The sequence below is a fragment of the Vicugna pacos genome, chromosome 2, assembly GCF_048564905.1.
Source record: "Vicugna pacos chromosome 2, VicPac4, whole genome shotgun sequence".
NCBI classification, from domain to species: Eukaryota; Metazoa; Chordata; class Mammalia; order Artiodactyla; family Camelidae; genus Vicugna; species Vicugna pacos.
The window spans coordinates 91077457-91090507 of NC_132988.1; the positions used below are offsets into that span (position 1 = coordinate 91077457).

Here is a 13051-nt window from a genome sequence, read left to right on the forward strand (position 1 = left end):
CATTCTATTCTTTCAACAAATATACATCAGAGGACTATTCTAGTTTCTGGGGCTATGACAGTGAACAGAAAAGAAAAGGCCTGCCCTCAGGAGCTTATATTCTTGAGAAGAAAGAGAAAAACGAAGTGTATATACTAGAGCACAAGGATGGTAAGTGCCGTGGAGAACAGGAGTGCAGGGAAGAGGAACGAAAGCACTGAAGTGGGAGCGCGTGGTGGTGTATGTGATGTGGCCGTGAGAGATCACTGGGAAAATGGCCTTTGAGCAAAGACCCGAAGTGGGGTGAGCAGGACCTGCGGCTGTCTGGAGGAAGAGGACTGCAGGCAGCAGAAACAGACAAGTGCTGAGATGCTGGGGAGACCAGAGAGTGGAAGCAGAACAAGGGAGGGAGGGAGGGAGCGAGCAGTAAAGAGCTGGAGAGATGGGTTTGGGGCCAGGAAACAACCGTAGAGACTCACTTGTACCCCGGGTCCCTGGAAGGCTGAGCAGGGGAGCCACAGTCTGGCTGTTTCAGTGTTGCTTTGAGTGCTCTGTAGAGAGCAGAATGCTGTGGAACAGGGTCGGGGGAGGTAAGTGGCACGTGATAAGGCTGTTGGGGGATCCAGATGAGAAATGGCGGGGGCTTAGGCCAGGGTGGAAGGACTATGATGTGGGTAGAGTCTGAATTTAAGGAGAAAGGGGTTTTTCCCTTAGAATCTTTGTAATTTTTAAATTTTCTTATTTGACAAGATGTATATAACTTACTGTTTATCATTTTAAATATACAGTTCACTGTTACTAAGTGCATAAAGTGGTGCAACCATCACCACCATCCATCTTCAGAATTTTTTCATCTTCCCCATCTGAAACTCTGGACCCATTAAACAATAACTCCCCTTTACTGCTTCCCCCACGACCCCTGGCTGCCAAGAGTCTACTTTGTGTCTCTGAATTTGATGACTCCAAGTACCTCTTGTGAGTGGAATCGTATAGTATTTGTCCTTTAGTATCTGGCTTATTTCCCTTAGTATAATGTCCTCAGGGTTCATCTGTGCTGTAGCGTGTGTCAGAATCTCATTGCTTTTTGAGACTGGGTGATACCACGTTATATGTATGAGCCACATTTGATTTGTCCATTCGTCTGCTGATGATGTTTCCACCTTTTGGTCATTGTGAATAATACCGCTGTGAGCATTGATGCTGAGGATTTTTTTAAGCAGAGTGGATCAGATTTGCCAGTGGGTTGGAAGTGCAGTCTGAGAGAAGAGCAGGGAAAGCAAGAATAACTCCTGAGTTTTTTGGCCAGAGCCAAGCTGGAAGGATAAAATTTATACTTGCTGAGATGGGAAAGACTAGGATTTTATATTCTTCTTTTTATGTAACATAGCAAAATATTCATGCTGTGTAGTTAAGAAAAGTCTTCATTAATGCTGGTAGGAAGCCTTCCTTCTCTTCCTGCCCATTCTACATCCCTTCTCCTCCCTCTAAAAAAAATCGTTTCTTACAGTTATCATGCTTTCCCTGGATTTACCGAAATATTTCTGCTGATTCAAAAGGGGAATGGGGAAGGTAGTTTGACATACTTAGCTTTTAATGTGTATTGGTCAGCTTTTGTAACAGAAAAGACAGTGTACATTGGAAAACGATGGTTATGGAGTTGTATCAGGCCCCTCCACTCTCTCCCCAAATCACATAAATATCCAGTTATAACTGCTCCCAGGATAACTCCCCCACCAAACACAAAAAAAAAAAACCAAGCAGCATCTCAGGAGCATAGTCCCAAGGCTCTGATGTTCTTTGACTTTTAATATTTCTAAACACTAGGTTGTAAGGACTTATTTATTCAACAATTATTTATTGAACACCTGCTTGGTGGTTAAGCACTTGGGTTTTGAAATAAATCAAGAGCTGTTTCTTCTTCTTACAGGGATAATAGTCTGTAACTAGAAAATGGGTAACAGTTAACCACCGAAAGGGAAGCACAGAGTCACGTCAGCTAACCCAAGTCTAAGGAAGGAGGTGACCTCTGATGTGAACAAGAGTCCCAGAGACAAGCGCCCGAGCATGAGAGGAAGCTTGGGCACATTCCAGGAACTAAAGCACATTGTGTAGCTAGAGATGGGCTGGCTTGAGAGAGGAGATGGGGGAAGCCATCTGAAGTCAGGTAGGAAAGGTCATGAAGTCATATTAAGGATTTCTGTACTCTGTCCAGAGGGTGTACATGGTATGAAGCCATTCCAAGGGTTTAATTCAGAAACTGCTCAGATCCGATTTGCACACTGAAGACATCCCTCTGGCCGCAGTGTGGGGACTGGCTGGAAGCAGAGCACAGCCGGAGGCAGCGAGTCCACGCAGGAGGCTACCAGGAGGGCAGGCAGGATGTGGACCAGAATGGTGGCTGCAGGGCGAGCAGGAAGTAGGCAGGTCTGAAGACACTAAAGCGCAACAGAACCTGGTGATGTGTGGGGTGTGGTATAAAGAAATCGTTCAAGGACAGAGCCCAGCTTTCTGTCTCAGATGGTGGCGATGAAGTCAACTCGCTGAAGAGCCTGCAAAAAGAAGGAGCAGGTCTGGGAGGAAGATAGTGTGTGTTCGGTTGGGGATGTATTCAGTTTGAAGTGCCTGTGTGACATTCAGGTTCAGAGCTGGACAGTCTGTGTTTGAAACACAGGCAAGATATCTAAGCCACAGGGGAGACTATGACTGGTCCCCACGTAGGTAACAGAGACCACCAACCCTCCCAGGGAGTGTGTCCATGTGACGACGGGAGGTCCCTGAGAGAGTGTCGGGTATCCCACCTTCCCCATTACTCAGGACTCTTCCAGACAATCAGCTTCCTAATAATTACATTCTGTGAACAGCATCTTTAATAGCTTAGATAATATTCTCACATAGACCTACATTTACTTAAGCAGCCACATCGTTTTTTCCTGTTAGTTTTCACCAATGTCTTACTATTTTAATAAAACCACAATGCATATTTGCATTCCCCAAAATTAGTTCCATGGGATGTTAGTAAGCAGTATATGGGACGAAGTGTACCATGGTCGATAAATACATTTTGGAAACCTTGGTTTACAAAACTGTTCAGTAGGCTTCTCCATTGTGATGTCTCAGAGCCTTAATATGCTTCTCCGCCCTGTGACTCTCCAGGAGGGAGGAGGCTGCTGTGGTTGGTTTATACCGTTACTAAGTCTTGGGCTGTGACTCACTTCTGGGGGGAGTGCTTTCAGGACTAGTGACCACAGAACAGTTTCATGAGGTACTAACCTATGTGCAAAAGCTGTACGAAATTTCAACAGAGTTCTGGAAAGTGAATGGTTACGTTAATGGGAATGAATATTTGCGTTCCTGATGCACATGTCAATTACCTTTCCCAAAGGCGAGGACATTTCTGATGGGACTTGGAATTACTCCAGCTGTTTTGCCATACCTTTCTCCCCTCTGAAGTGTGATCATGAGTTATTTAAATCTGATGTATTTTGGTAATGTTTCTGTGACTACAGAGAGGCTCAACACCCTTCCGTGTCACTGACTGCTTGCTGCTGCTTTTGTGAATTTCCTTCTCAGGTCGTTTGCCCCTATCTATTGAGACCACAGCTATTCTTAGGAAAATAAGTGGTCTATTTTTATAATCAGATATTAACTCAGAATTTCACATACTTCTGGCAGCCATCTTCCCAGGTTCTTAGTTATCATTTCCTTTTTGGTTACATTCTTCTTGAACATGTGGAACGTCTACATTTTCATGAATCAGTTCTTCAAAGTGTTTCTTTTTATATGTTTTTCACTGTTTTTAAGCTTAGAAAATTCTTACGTAAAATTTTATCTAGACACTTAATAATCACTGCTTACTTTTTTGTTGTGATTAACATTAACTCTTAACCCCTTTTGTATTTGTACTAATTTATCTTGCTGCCCCCACTCCCAGGAAAAAAAATTGAAGTTTTATAGCAGTGTTTTCTGAATGATTTTCCTTATTTCCAAGTTAATATATTGTGCCCTTACAGGGCTTAATAATTTTTATGAAAAAAAATCATTTATCTCCATTCTCTAAATTAGCAAATTGAGACGAATTTATGAGTGTGCAGTTACTTGGTCAGTTTCAGTCCTGAGACGAGCATATACTGTGATGTTAATGTGATGAAAATTTGACATTTATAAACTGACACTTATTCTGATGTTGTGATAAAAATTTCCTTTCTTGAAGCTCTTGGGAGAGATCACTAAAAAGAACACAAGACGAGAGTGTTTGAAGGAATGTGAAAATTAAAATGGAGAGGGGACCGCTTGTATAATAATCAGTGTTAGTAATAAAAGCAGCCACTTTATAAACATTGTTGGTTTAATTCTTACAATCCACTTTACAGCTGAGGAAGCAAGACTCCCAGGTTACTTCCCCCAGCTCTGAGAGCTGGGAAGGGCAGAGCCCGGCCTGCTTGCAGGGCTGTTTATCACCACCCTGCCCCAGGTGGGGTCTGCGGATATAGTTTTAGGACTCCCAGGGGGGCCTTCTTATTTAGACAGCGTCTGTGCTTTAGTGAAGAATCAGCATCCATGTGCCCCGCTCCGACAGTTATGGGGTAAAAAGAGGGGCAGACTTAAGAAGTGTGTGGCTGAAGGTTTGTAGGTAGGTAGCACATCGAAATTCTCTCCTCCAACACCAACCTGGGGGAGCCTGCAGGTGAAGAAGTAAGTGTTCCTCTCTAGATGGGGACGTCCGTGCCACGGGGTCACCTCACTGTGAATCAGAAGGTCAGCCTTCTTATCGGGTCAGGCCCCTGGGCTTGGCTGACTGCACAGGAGCTGGAATTTTCTCAACCGTTCTTTCTCTGCAAGTTCACTGGGAAATTTCAGAACAGTTCCTCCCTCCGGCGCCACAGCTGGCGCTTTCCGGCAGCGATGGTTCACGTTGGAAGTCCTCGTGGCCCGATGCTGAGGCAGCCTCGCTCTGCAGACAAGCAGCTGTTTGTTCCAGCAGGGCCTGGGTCCTTCAGTGTACCGGCTTTGCAGCTCCCAGGGCTGAGCCTTTCTCAGGTCCCCTGGGAGCCACTTTTGTGGAGGATTCCATTTGGTTTCACAGGGCCTCGAGGAGGGGCGGCGGGGCCGCTTGGCAGGGCCCCCCAGTCTCCCACGTTAGGGGCGACTTGCAAACTGCTCTCGGAGGGAGCCCGAGCCCAGCCCAGCACAGGCTGCTCCCGTTACCCCATTGTCTGCGGGGTCGGGCGTCTGTTCCCAGCTGACCTGCCTGTGAGGGGAGAGATGTGAAAAGTTAGAGACAAAAATGGTCTCTACAGAGAGCGGGGGAGGCTTTCTTGTACAGAAAGGAAGGAAATACCTCTGTGGGATTTTTATTCCCCCCAAACCCCCATCCAAAAAATACAAAGAGACTCTGTCTTTAATGCGAATGTCAGCTTTAAATCTTTTAGGTTTGGATTAACTCTGCAAAAGAAAAAAAAATCTGACAGGCTTTCAGATATGACGCAGAAAAACTTCTTTCCCCTCAATTCATGGTGTTCATTTGCAAAGCCAAAGGCTGGGGGACTGAATAGTGGGCGCCAGTGTCGCCGTCATCGTTAACATCACAATGGTCAGAATTAGCGGCCCCAGCCTCCCCTCTGCTGCCCCAGCAGACACTTAATACAAGGTGGCAAAGGCAAGAAGAAATCTTTCTTCTCTTGCCCATCTCCCCAAATTAAAAGAGATTAAAATTAAGTCACGTAAACGGGGTACTTTCAGTTACATGACTTAGAATCTTATCTTACCTTTTTCCCGCAGCAGGAGAAGGAAATGTGGCATTTTGCAGTCATTACCTTACTCCGAAGCTTCCTCCCGACTAAACAAAACCCACCGACTTGATGGACACTTCCTATTACACAGTCCTTGTTGGTTTTCACTATTGAGGATGTCAGCAAACATGTCGAAAATCATGTTTTGCTTATAAAATAAAGTGACTTTTATGGACTATTTTTCATCTTGGTGGTGTCTAGACTGTGGGTGCTGTTCCATTGAACCCACGTGGCAACATTTATTTTCTGAAATTTGAGAGAAAAGAGTGTTTTTATTTTAAACGTGTTCAGAGATGTTCATCCTAGGTAGGGGAAAACCTGAGTCTCCTTGTACCAAAAATTGTGTCAGTAAGCTTGTGTTAACGTAGGGAAAAAAAAAATTAAACAGCACTTTCTGGTCTTCAGTTGAGAGTCAAAGTGAATAGGTAATCTGAAACATAACTTAAAATTAGTCGTCTTTATATTTGATAAGGATTGATTGCTTAGGACTATTTATGTGTCACTGTGAAACTGCCTATACGAATTAAACTCTAAATCATTTTTAATTCCTGACCCCATGCCTGGTTAAAAAACATTTCTTGTGTGATTTTTAGTAGGATGTAAATGTGCATGCGTTAGTTACAGATTTAAAGAGATACTGCAGATTTATTCTTGATAAACAAATAGACTCAAAGTGAAACAAAATAATCCTTCTGGTTTTATTATGTGATACTATTCCTCTAAGCTTGAAGTAACCTAATTACATTATAAAGTATTTTTTATCATAATTGCACATAACTAATACAATTTATTAATTTTTTAAATTATAGAATCATTTTCTTTGCAACCCAAAAGGCTCTGATATTTTATAGTAATTTGGGATTTAATACAAAAAATGCTTAAAGTCATTTGAATACACTTTGGTTTAGGTTTTACATACTAGGTGTTTGGTTTGAGTTTGCCAGTAACAGGAGGCACCAAAACAAATTATGTAAATCTTTGAACAAAAAGTAATAACATCAAATTGTTATTTTTTCATAAATACCTTAATTTGTTTATACTGTATTCATGATTTATCCAGATCATCTTTTAATGTCATGTAATATTTCAGAAAAGTAAAGTTAATTTTTATTCACCAGAAATAGTAAATTTAGTTTCTAATTAGGATTGATTTTACATATTGTATTATAGGGGAACTTAATCCAGAGTATGTTTGAAGTTTGCTCAAACAGATTGATTTTTATATTCTAAGTTATAAAAGAAGATTAAAGTTTATTACTCCATCCATGTATTGTCACAATAATAAAAATTTCACAGAAAAATATGAAAAGATTTGGCACATGGTAAAACTTTGCTATATTAACTACTTGAGGGAAAAAAGAGATACAGTAAATGCATGTTTTAATAAATTTGGCTTTTAATTCCAAATACTTCTCAAGCTTGAATTCAAAGTTATTGTATACCCTCTTGCAGAATGAGATTCTTAAAATTATTCTACTGGAAATCATATGAAAACTAAACGTGCATGCTGTACTTCTTGGTTTTAAAGTAATGCTGTTTCTGACGGTTTACCCAGGCAGCCATGTTGTTTAGTTCCGGAGTCTTTTGGACCGGCCTCTTATTTATCCCTGTGGCATCTTTGCTTCTTGATGTAGTGTACAAAGTGTAAGTATAATACTCAGTCACATACACAGAAGCATAGGTGCTTATTAACCCTCAGATTTCTCTAGTTGTACCGTCGACTCGAGTTTAGAGCTTGCACAATAGGAATTAGTAATATTAATGAATTCTATGTAAATAAAGAAGAAAGAAATGATTGAAGAACTAAAAAACTAAATTAGCTTAAAAGATGGAACAGATGAAGAACAGGTAGCTTCAATTTAACATTTCTATTAATCAGCCTGAAAAACCCATTCAGGGTGGAAAAAAATTCTGTTATCTCCAAACACATGAAGTTTTAGTGAACAAGAATTGTGAAAGGAAGTTTTTTGCTTGCTTGATTCTTAACATATGTAAAGTATAGAATGAAAGAAATTACAACTTTACTAATCTTTCTCAAGGATTGTAAGTTTTAAAATGTTATCTCTTCCCACAAAAAAAGATTTATTAAAGTTAGTCGTATGATGCTTATTTAATAGGTATGAGGGTTTTCATATTGTAAACCTAAACCATTTATTTAATGACTATTGTTCCTATAATTATATTAATGCTGAAAATTACTGTAATTTTTTAGATTCTGTGGAAAAGCTGCTGTTTGTAATCTGGTTACTCTTGTATTTATCAGCAGCATGATAAAAGCCAATTTCATAGAGTCTTAAATCTTCATGCTAATACTTGCATCCTGTTTCTGCAGTATCAAAAGGACTGCTTTTAAAACATTAGTAGATGAAGTTCAGGAGCTGGAGGCAAAATCTCAAGACCCAGGAGCAGTTGTGCTTGGAAAAAGGTAAACTACACACTATATATGTTCTTTTCCAAATGAACTTTTAATTTTTCTTTTGCCAGTGGTTGGAAATAAGTGATTAAACCTGTGTTTATCAGTTAACGTGGAGCTAACTAACGTGGATCAAAGTGTCACTGACAGCTTTTGGAATCAGAGAGATGTGGATTCAAATCAGATCTTTCAGTCACTAAGCTGTATGTGGCTTTAGCCACGTGGCTTCGTGCTACTGAGCCTCAGTTTCCTCACGTACAAACTAGGGGTGATAATACCTACCTCGTGGCTAGTTGTGAGGATTGATTAAAATACTGTCCATAAAACAGGTAGCTTGCTGTCTGGTGCTTAATGAGCACTAAATAAATGGTAGTTACAAATTGTGTTGTATAATTAAACTGAAAAAGGGAGGAAAAGACTTTTACCTTGAAACAGCTTCCCTAACACAGTAGAATGTAACCAAAATCGGAGCTTGACATAAAACTCTCCTACAGTTGCATTCATGGTTCAGTGCATTGTTCAGAACTGAGCTGGGCATGTGTCTTACACAAAGTGAGTTATGTCTTCCAAGTCCTCTTCCTCACGACCAGCCCTCTCCCCTCTCCCCCTCAGAAAAGAAGATTAGAAAGTTAATCAAATTTACTAAATTTCACAAAAGCATTATAAAAAAGAAATTAAAGTTTTTGAAAGCATACCACAATAAAACACAATTTGAAGAAAATACCAGGAATTTATTCTTTCTCCCTTTCATCACACTAAAATGAACTTAAGTTTTGTCTCAACCACAGGAAACATTTTGCCCTGGTCTGTGTCACCTTCATTGTGTGTCACTGTTGTTACTCAGCTGGACACAATAGAGTAAGTGTCGGACTGGGAAGTGGAGCTGAGTCCTTGGCTTCCGGCCCTCTCTCTGGCTCTCGCTAGGACAGAGGGGCACGCCACACACCAGACTGTGACTCTATTTAAAATGACAGCACTGGCCTCTGGGGGGCGCTCACCACGCGCTAGCCCTGCACTTAACACTTCATAGGTGCTCTCGCATTGGGCCCCTGTAACAACCTGTACGTATCCATCATCCCTGTCTTTTCCAGATCAGGAAACTGGGGCTTAGAGAGGTTCTTAAGGTCAGACGTGACCACCGTGAGCCCACATCAGTTGATTCTAGAGCCCCCACTGCTAACCACGCACTAGTCCGCCTCCTTTTGCTGCTTTTTAAGAACATAGAGGCTGGAGGACATAGCTCAGTGGTAGAGTGCATGCTTAACATGCACAACGTCCTGGGCTCAATTCCCCAGTACCTACCTTTAAAAAAAATTGTTTTTAAATTTAAAAATTAATTGAAAAAAAAAAGGAATGTGGAATAGCAACAAAGTAGCCTGCCGCTAACTTGACAGTTCTTAGCTTCTCCAAGTCAGTACTCTGTGTGCGTGATGGGTGGATACACCTGCCTTCAGGGTTACAGGTATAGTGCCTCCCTCCACCTTCCCCTGCATCTCTTCCCTTCATTTCCACATCTACACTGATGCCATGGCCTTTCATAAATATTACCTCAGTAAATGTTTTTTCTCTCTTCCACTCTAGCTATAAAAAAAATATGGTTAAAGTTCTAGCTCACAGAATTATGACTAAAACCATTTATTCACAATTATTAGGGAAAAGCCACTGATAATACTTAATACTGTTACCACTTCTAGTATATTTCTCCTGTTTGTATATTAATAAAACTTACATTGAGCCCCTCCACGTGATACTTCGTTTTCGTCATTTATAGTATACTGGTGATTTCAACAATTCAGAAATCAGGCTGAGGGTTTGCTGTGATGACCTGACTTCGAGATCCTAAAGATTCAGTGAGTCTGTGCTGTGTGTAACCCCTTCCAGTAAATAAGTCAGAGAGCCTAAAAGGGAAGAAGTGAATTCTACCATAAATGACCATCAACCTCGCCACAGAAGGTGCATCAGATAAATTTCCTGCCACTCAGCTCATTTGCCTAAAATAGCTGTTCAGCTTTTCTTAAGAACTCAGGACTAAGTTAGCTGTTTGCTGAGTACCAGACGAAAACCCGTGGTCCAGCACATGCCCCACGTTGCCACTGCTGCCCATCAGTGATCAGAAGGGTGGTGATGGGGAGCGAGACCATGGGTCTCCCTGCTAAATGATGGCTAGCGAGGAGGGGAAGGAAAAGATGTGTGAAAGAGGCAATGTGGGAACTGGTTAGAACAGTCTTCACATGAAACTATTTTCGTGTGAACAGCATTTAGAAATTGCCAGGTTGATTTTACTGTCAGAATTAAGTCAGAAATCTTGGAGAATGAGATTAAGGTCAAATTTCAAACAATTAGCTAATTTTGTCTGCATCTTTCAAAGAGGGAGAAATTGTGATTTCTGTGTATTCTAGTGATACCAGACTTCCTTTAGCTCCATTGCCTCCCAGTCTTTGCACGTGTTGTTCCCTTGCCTAGGAGCCGATACCCTCTGACAGACTGGGTAATCCAATTCCCAGCTTTCAAAACCCAGTTCAAATTTAATTGCCTCAACTTTTAAGAGAGAAAATCAATTCCTACTCTGCCGTCTCTGTATTTTATTTTTCTTTTTTTACATTTATTGCTTTATAGTGTATTTGTTCGTCCTGTATTTGTTTGTTTCCCCTACTAGATTGAGCTCCTTGGAGGCGAGGCCTCTGTCTTAGTCTTAACTGCAACCCAGCACCAACCACAGAGCCAGGAACACAGTAGCACTCAATAACATTTTTTGAATGGATGAATGAGTTGTCAAGAGAATGAACCAAGGCATGAATGAATGAATGAAAGCATGGATGGAAGGGATAAGGATAGTTGAGTGGTGGGTTGCCTTGTGGGTGGTTAAATTAAAATGTGATAGAGAAGAACACAGAATTATATAGGTCACATTTCCCAAACTAGTGCCGTCCAAAGTGATGCGTGTTTACTTTTTTTGTCATAGAATGATGCAGTTCTTAAGAACGCTCTTGAGTTGATCATCCTCAATTTTTTTTAAATCATCACTAAGCACTACTATGAAGTCAAGCTAGAGTAAAATGAAACTGTGTCAGAGAAACTGTATCTTATAAGCACTATATCCAGATTAGTATTTATAATAATTTATCTCTCATCTCTACTCATTTTCAAAAATCAAAACATCTTAGTTAAAATAATTAGTCTTTTTTATAGAAATAGTATACCACATCATATTATCCAGCAAATTAGGTACATCGTAATTTTACACTGAAATTTTGAGGGAAAAGGTATGTTTCATCATCTCAGTATATTGATTTTGAGCCATGGGTTATGACAGAAATCAAATTTAAGTCTAAAGTGTTGGGAGAATACAGCCAAACGTTATTCCTAATCACTGTGTAGCCACAGCTTACTATTTTGGGTTAAGAAGATGACTTATCAGCCGTGAAACCCTGGTTTTTGCTATTACTTTTATGTGAACATACATCCTCCAACACTAGAGAGAAGCATCTTCATTTCCAAAATCCAAAAAGCTTTGAAATTCAATTTTTTTCCTTAGTTTTAGAGCAAAATTTGCTGGAGAAATCTAAACCAGTTGTTCTGTAAATATAAGGACATTGATAGTGTTTATTTTTTCTACAATGTAAAAATTTCTATATTATATAGCAGAAATATTCATTTTTTGGAATATGGGCCTCACAGATCCCACATGGGAGTATTACATCTATAAGTCGTGTGTTACATATCACTTTTTCCAAAACACAACAAAACAAAACATGAATTCAGAAAGCCAAAGATTTAAAACAAAGGCTTGTGGACACTGGGCTCATTGGAGACAAGGCAGTGATTACTGGGTATCTTTCATGCGCGTGTGAAGCAATACATCTTACGACAGGCAATATGAGTAATGAGACTCCTAACTTCTTATATCTAACTGTAGACATTAGCCAGCATATCATCACCGGCCTTTACTAAGTAGAATTTTAGCCCAGGATCTTCAGGTCAGTCCTCATTAATTTCCATCACCACTGTTTGGCTCACAGCCTTAACTTCAAAGAAGAGAGCAGGGAAGTATGGATGTCGTATAATTTGGTCTTGTGGACAGTGATGGTGGTCTCCCCAGCCTGTGTCTGTATTATTTGTCTTACTGAAAAGCAATTTCAACCTTACCCCAGAACTAATAGAAAAGAAACTATTTCTCAGTGTTCGCACTGGACTTTATGACATAAATTTCTTGGTGAGGGTTTAGGATAGGAGGACATAGCAAATGTTTCCCCCCAGCCTGCTCTTGTATATTGATCTCCCTACCGAGTACAGGACAGCTGTCATATGCTGTCACTAAAACATTCCATGAATGTATGGTTGTACTTTCTGGAGATCCGTTTTAATGAGTCAGCCAAAATAGCTTGGCAACCCAATACAGAAACAAATGCAAGTTTACCAGTCTTCAAAGATAACTGAAAAATACCTTCAAATAATGTGTTCCAGGATAGTAAGTGGGTTTTTACCTGTACTTTTTTTAGTGTTTCTAAACGAACTGTTCTTTTAAAACATGGTATATTTCCACCTCACCTCCACCAGATACTAACGTTGCAAGCGTTCAGTGGGCTTGGAAATGACCTAACAATACTTAAGTGGTAGTTGGGTGGTTGCACTAAATAAATCCAAAATTTGCAGAGGTTTGTATGTAAATGAAAGACCCTACAAATTGAGTCAAACTGCTGACCAAGAGTTGTGAATAAAGTGTGGTTTTAGTTAGAAGGGATCCTGGAGTCTGTTTTTTTTTTCTTCTCACACTGTTAAGCTGTTCAACAAAAACTGCACTTTTAACATATCCATTAACGTTAACATGTTACCGGTATATTTTATAACGTGACTTGACAGTAATATCAGT

The 13051-nt window shown here is 40.3% G+C and overlaps 1 protein-coding gene across 2 annotated transcripts in view; it reads left to right on the forward strand.

The window, feature by feature from the left end:
- ATP8A1 (ATPase phospholipid transporting 8A1) overlaps positions 1 to 13051 on the forward strand; it is a 215409-nt gene that overhangs the window by 196890 nt on the left and 5468 nt on the right. For both annotated transcript variants that reach the window (XM_006209780.4, XM_072944648.1), the window contains exons 33-34: positions 7324 to 7412; positions 8101 to 8193. In XM_006209780.4, the coding sequence (XP_006209842.1) occupies positions 7324 to 7412; positions 8101 to 8193 (182 nt within the window). The remainder of the gene's footprint in view (positions 1 to 7323; positions 7413 to 8100; positions 8194 to 13051) is intronic.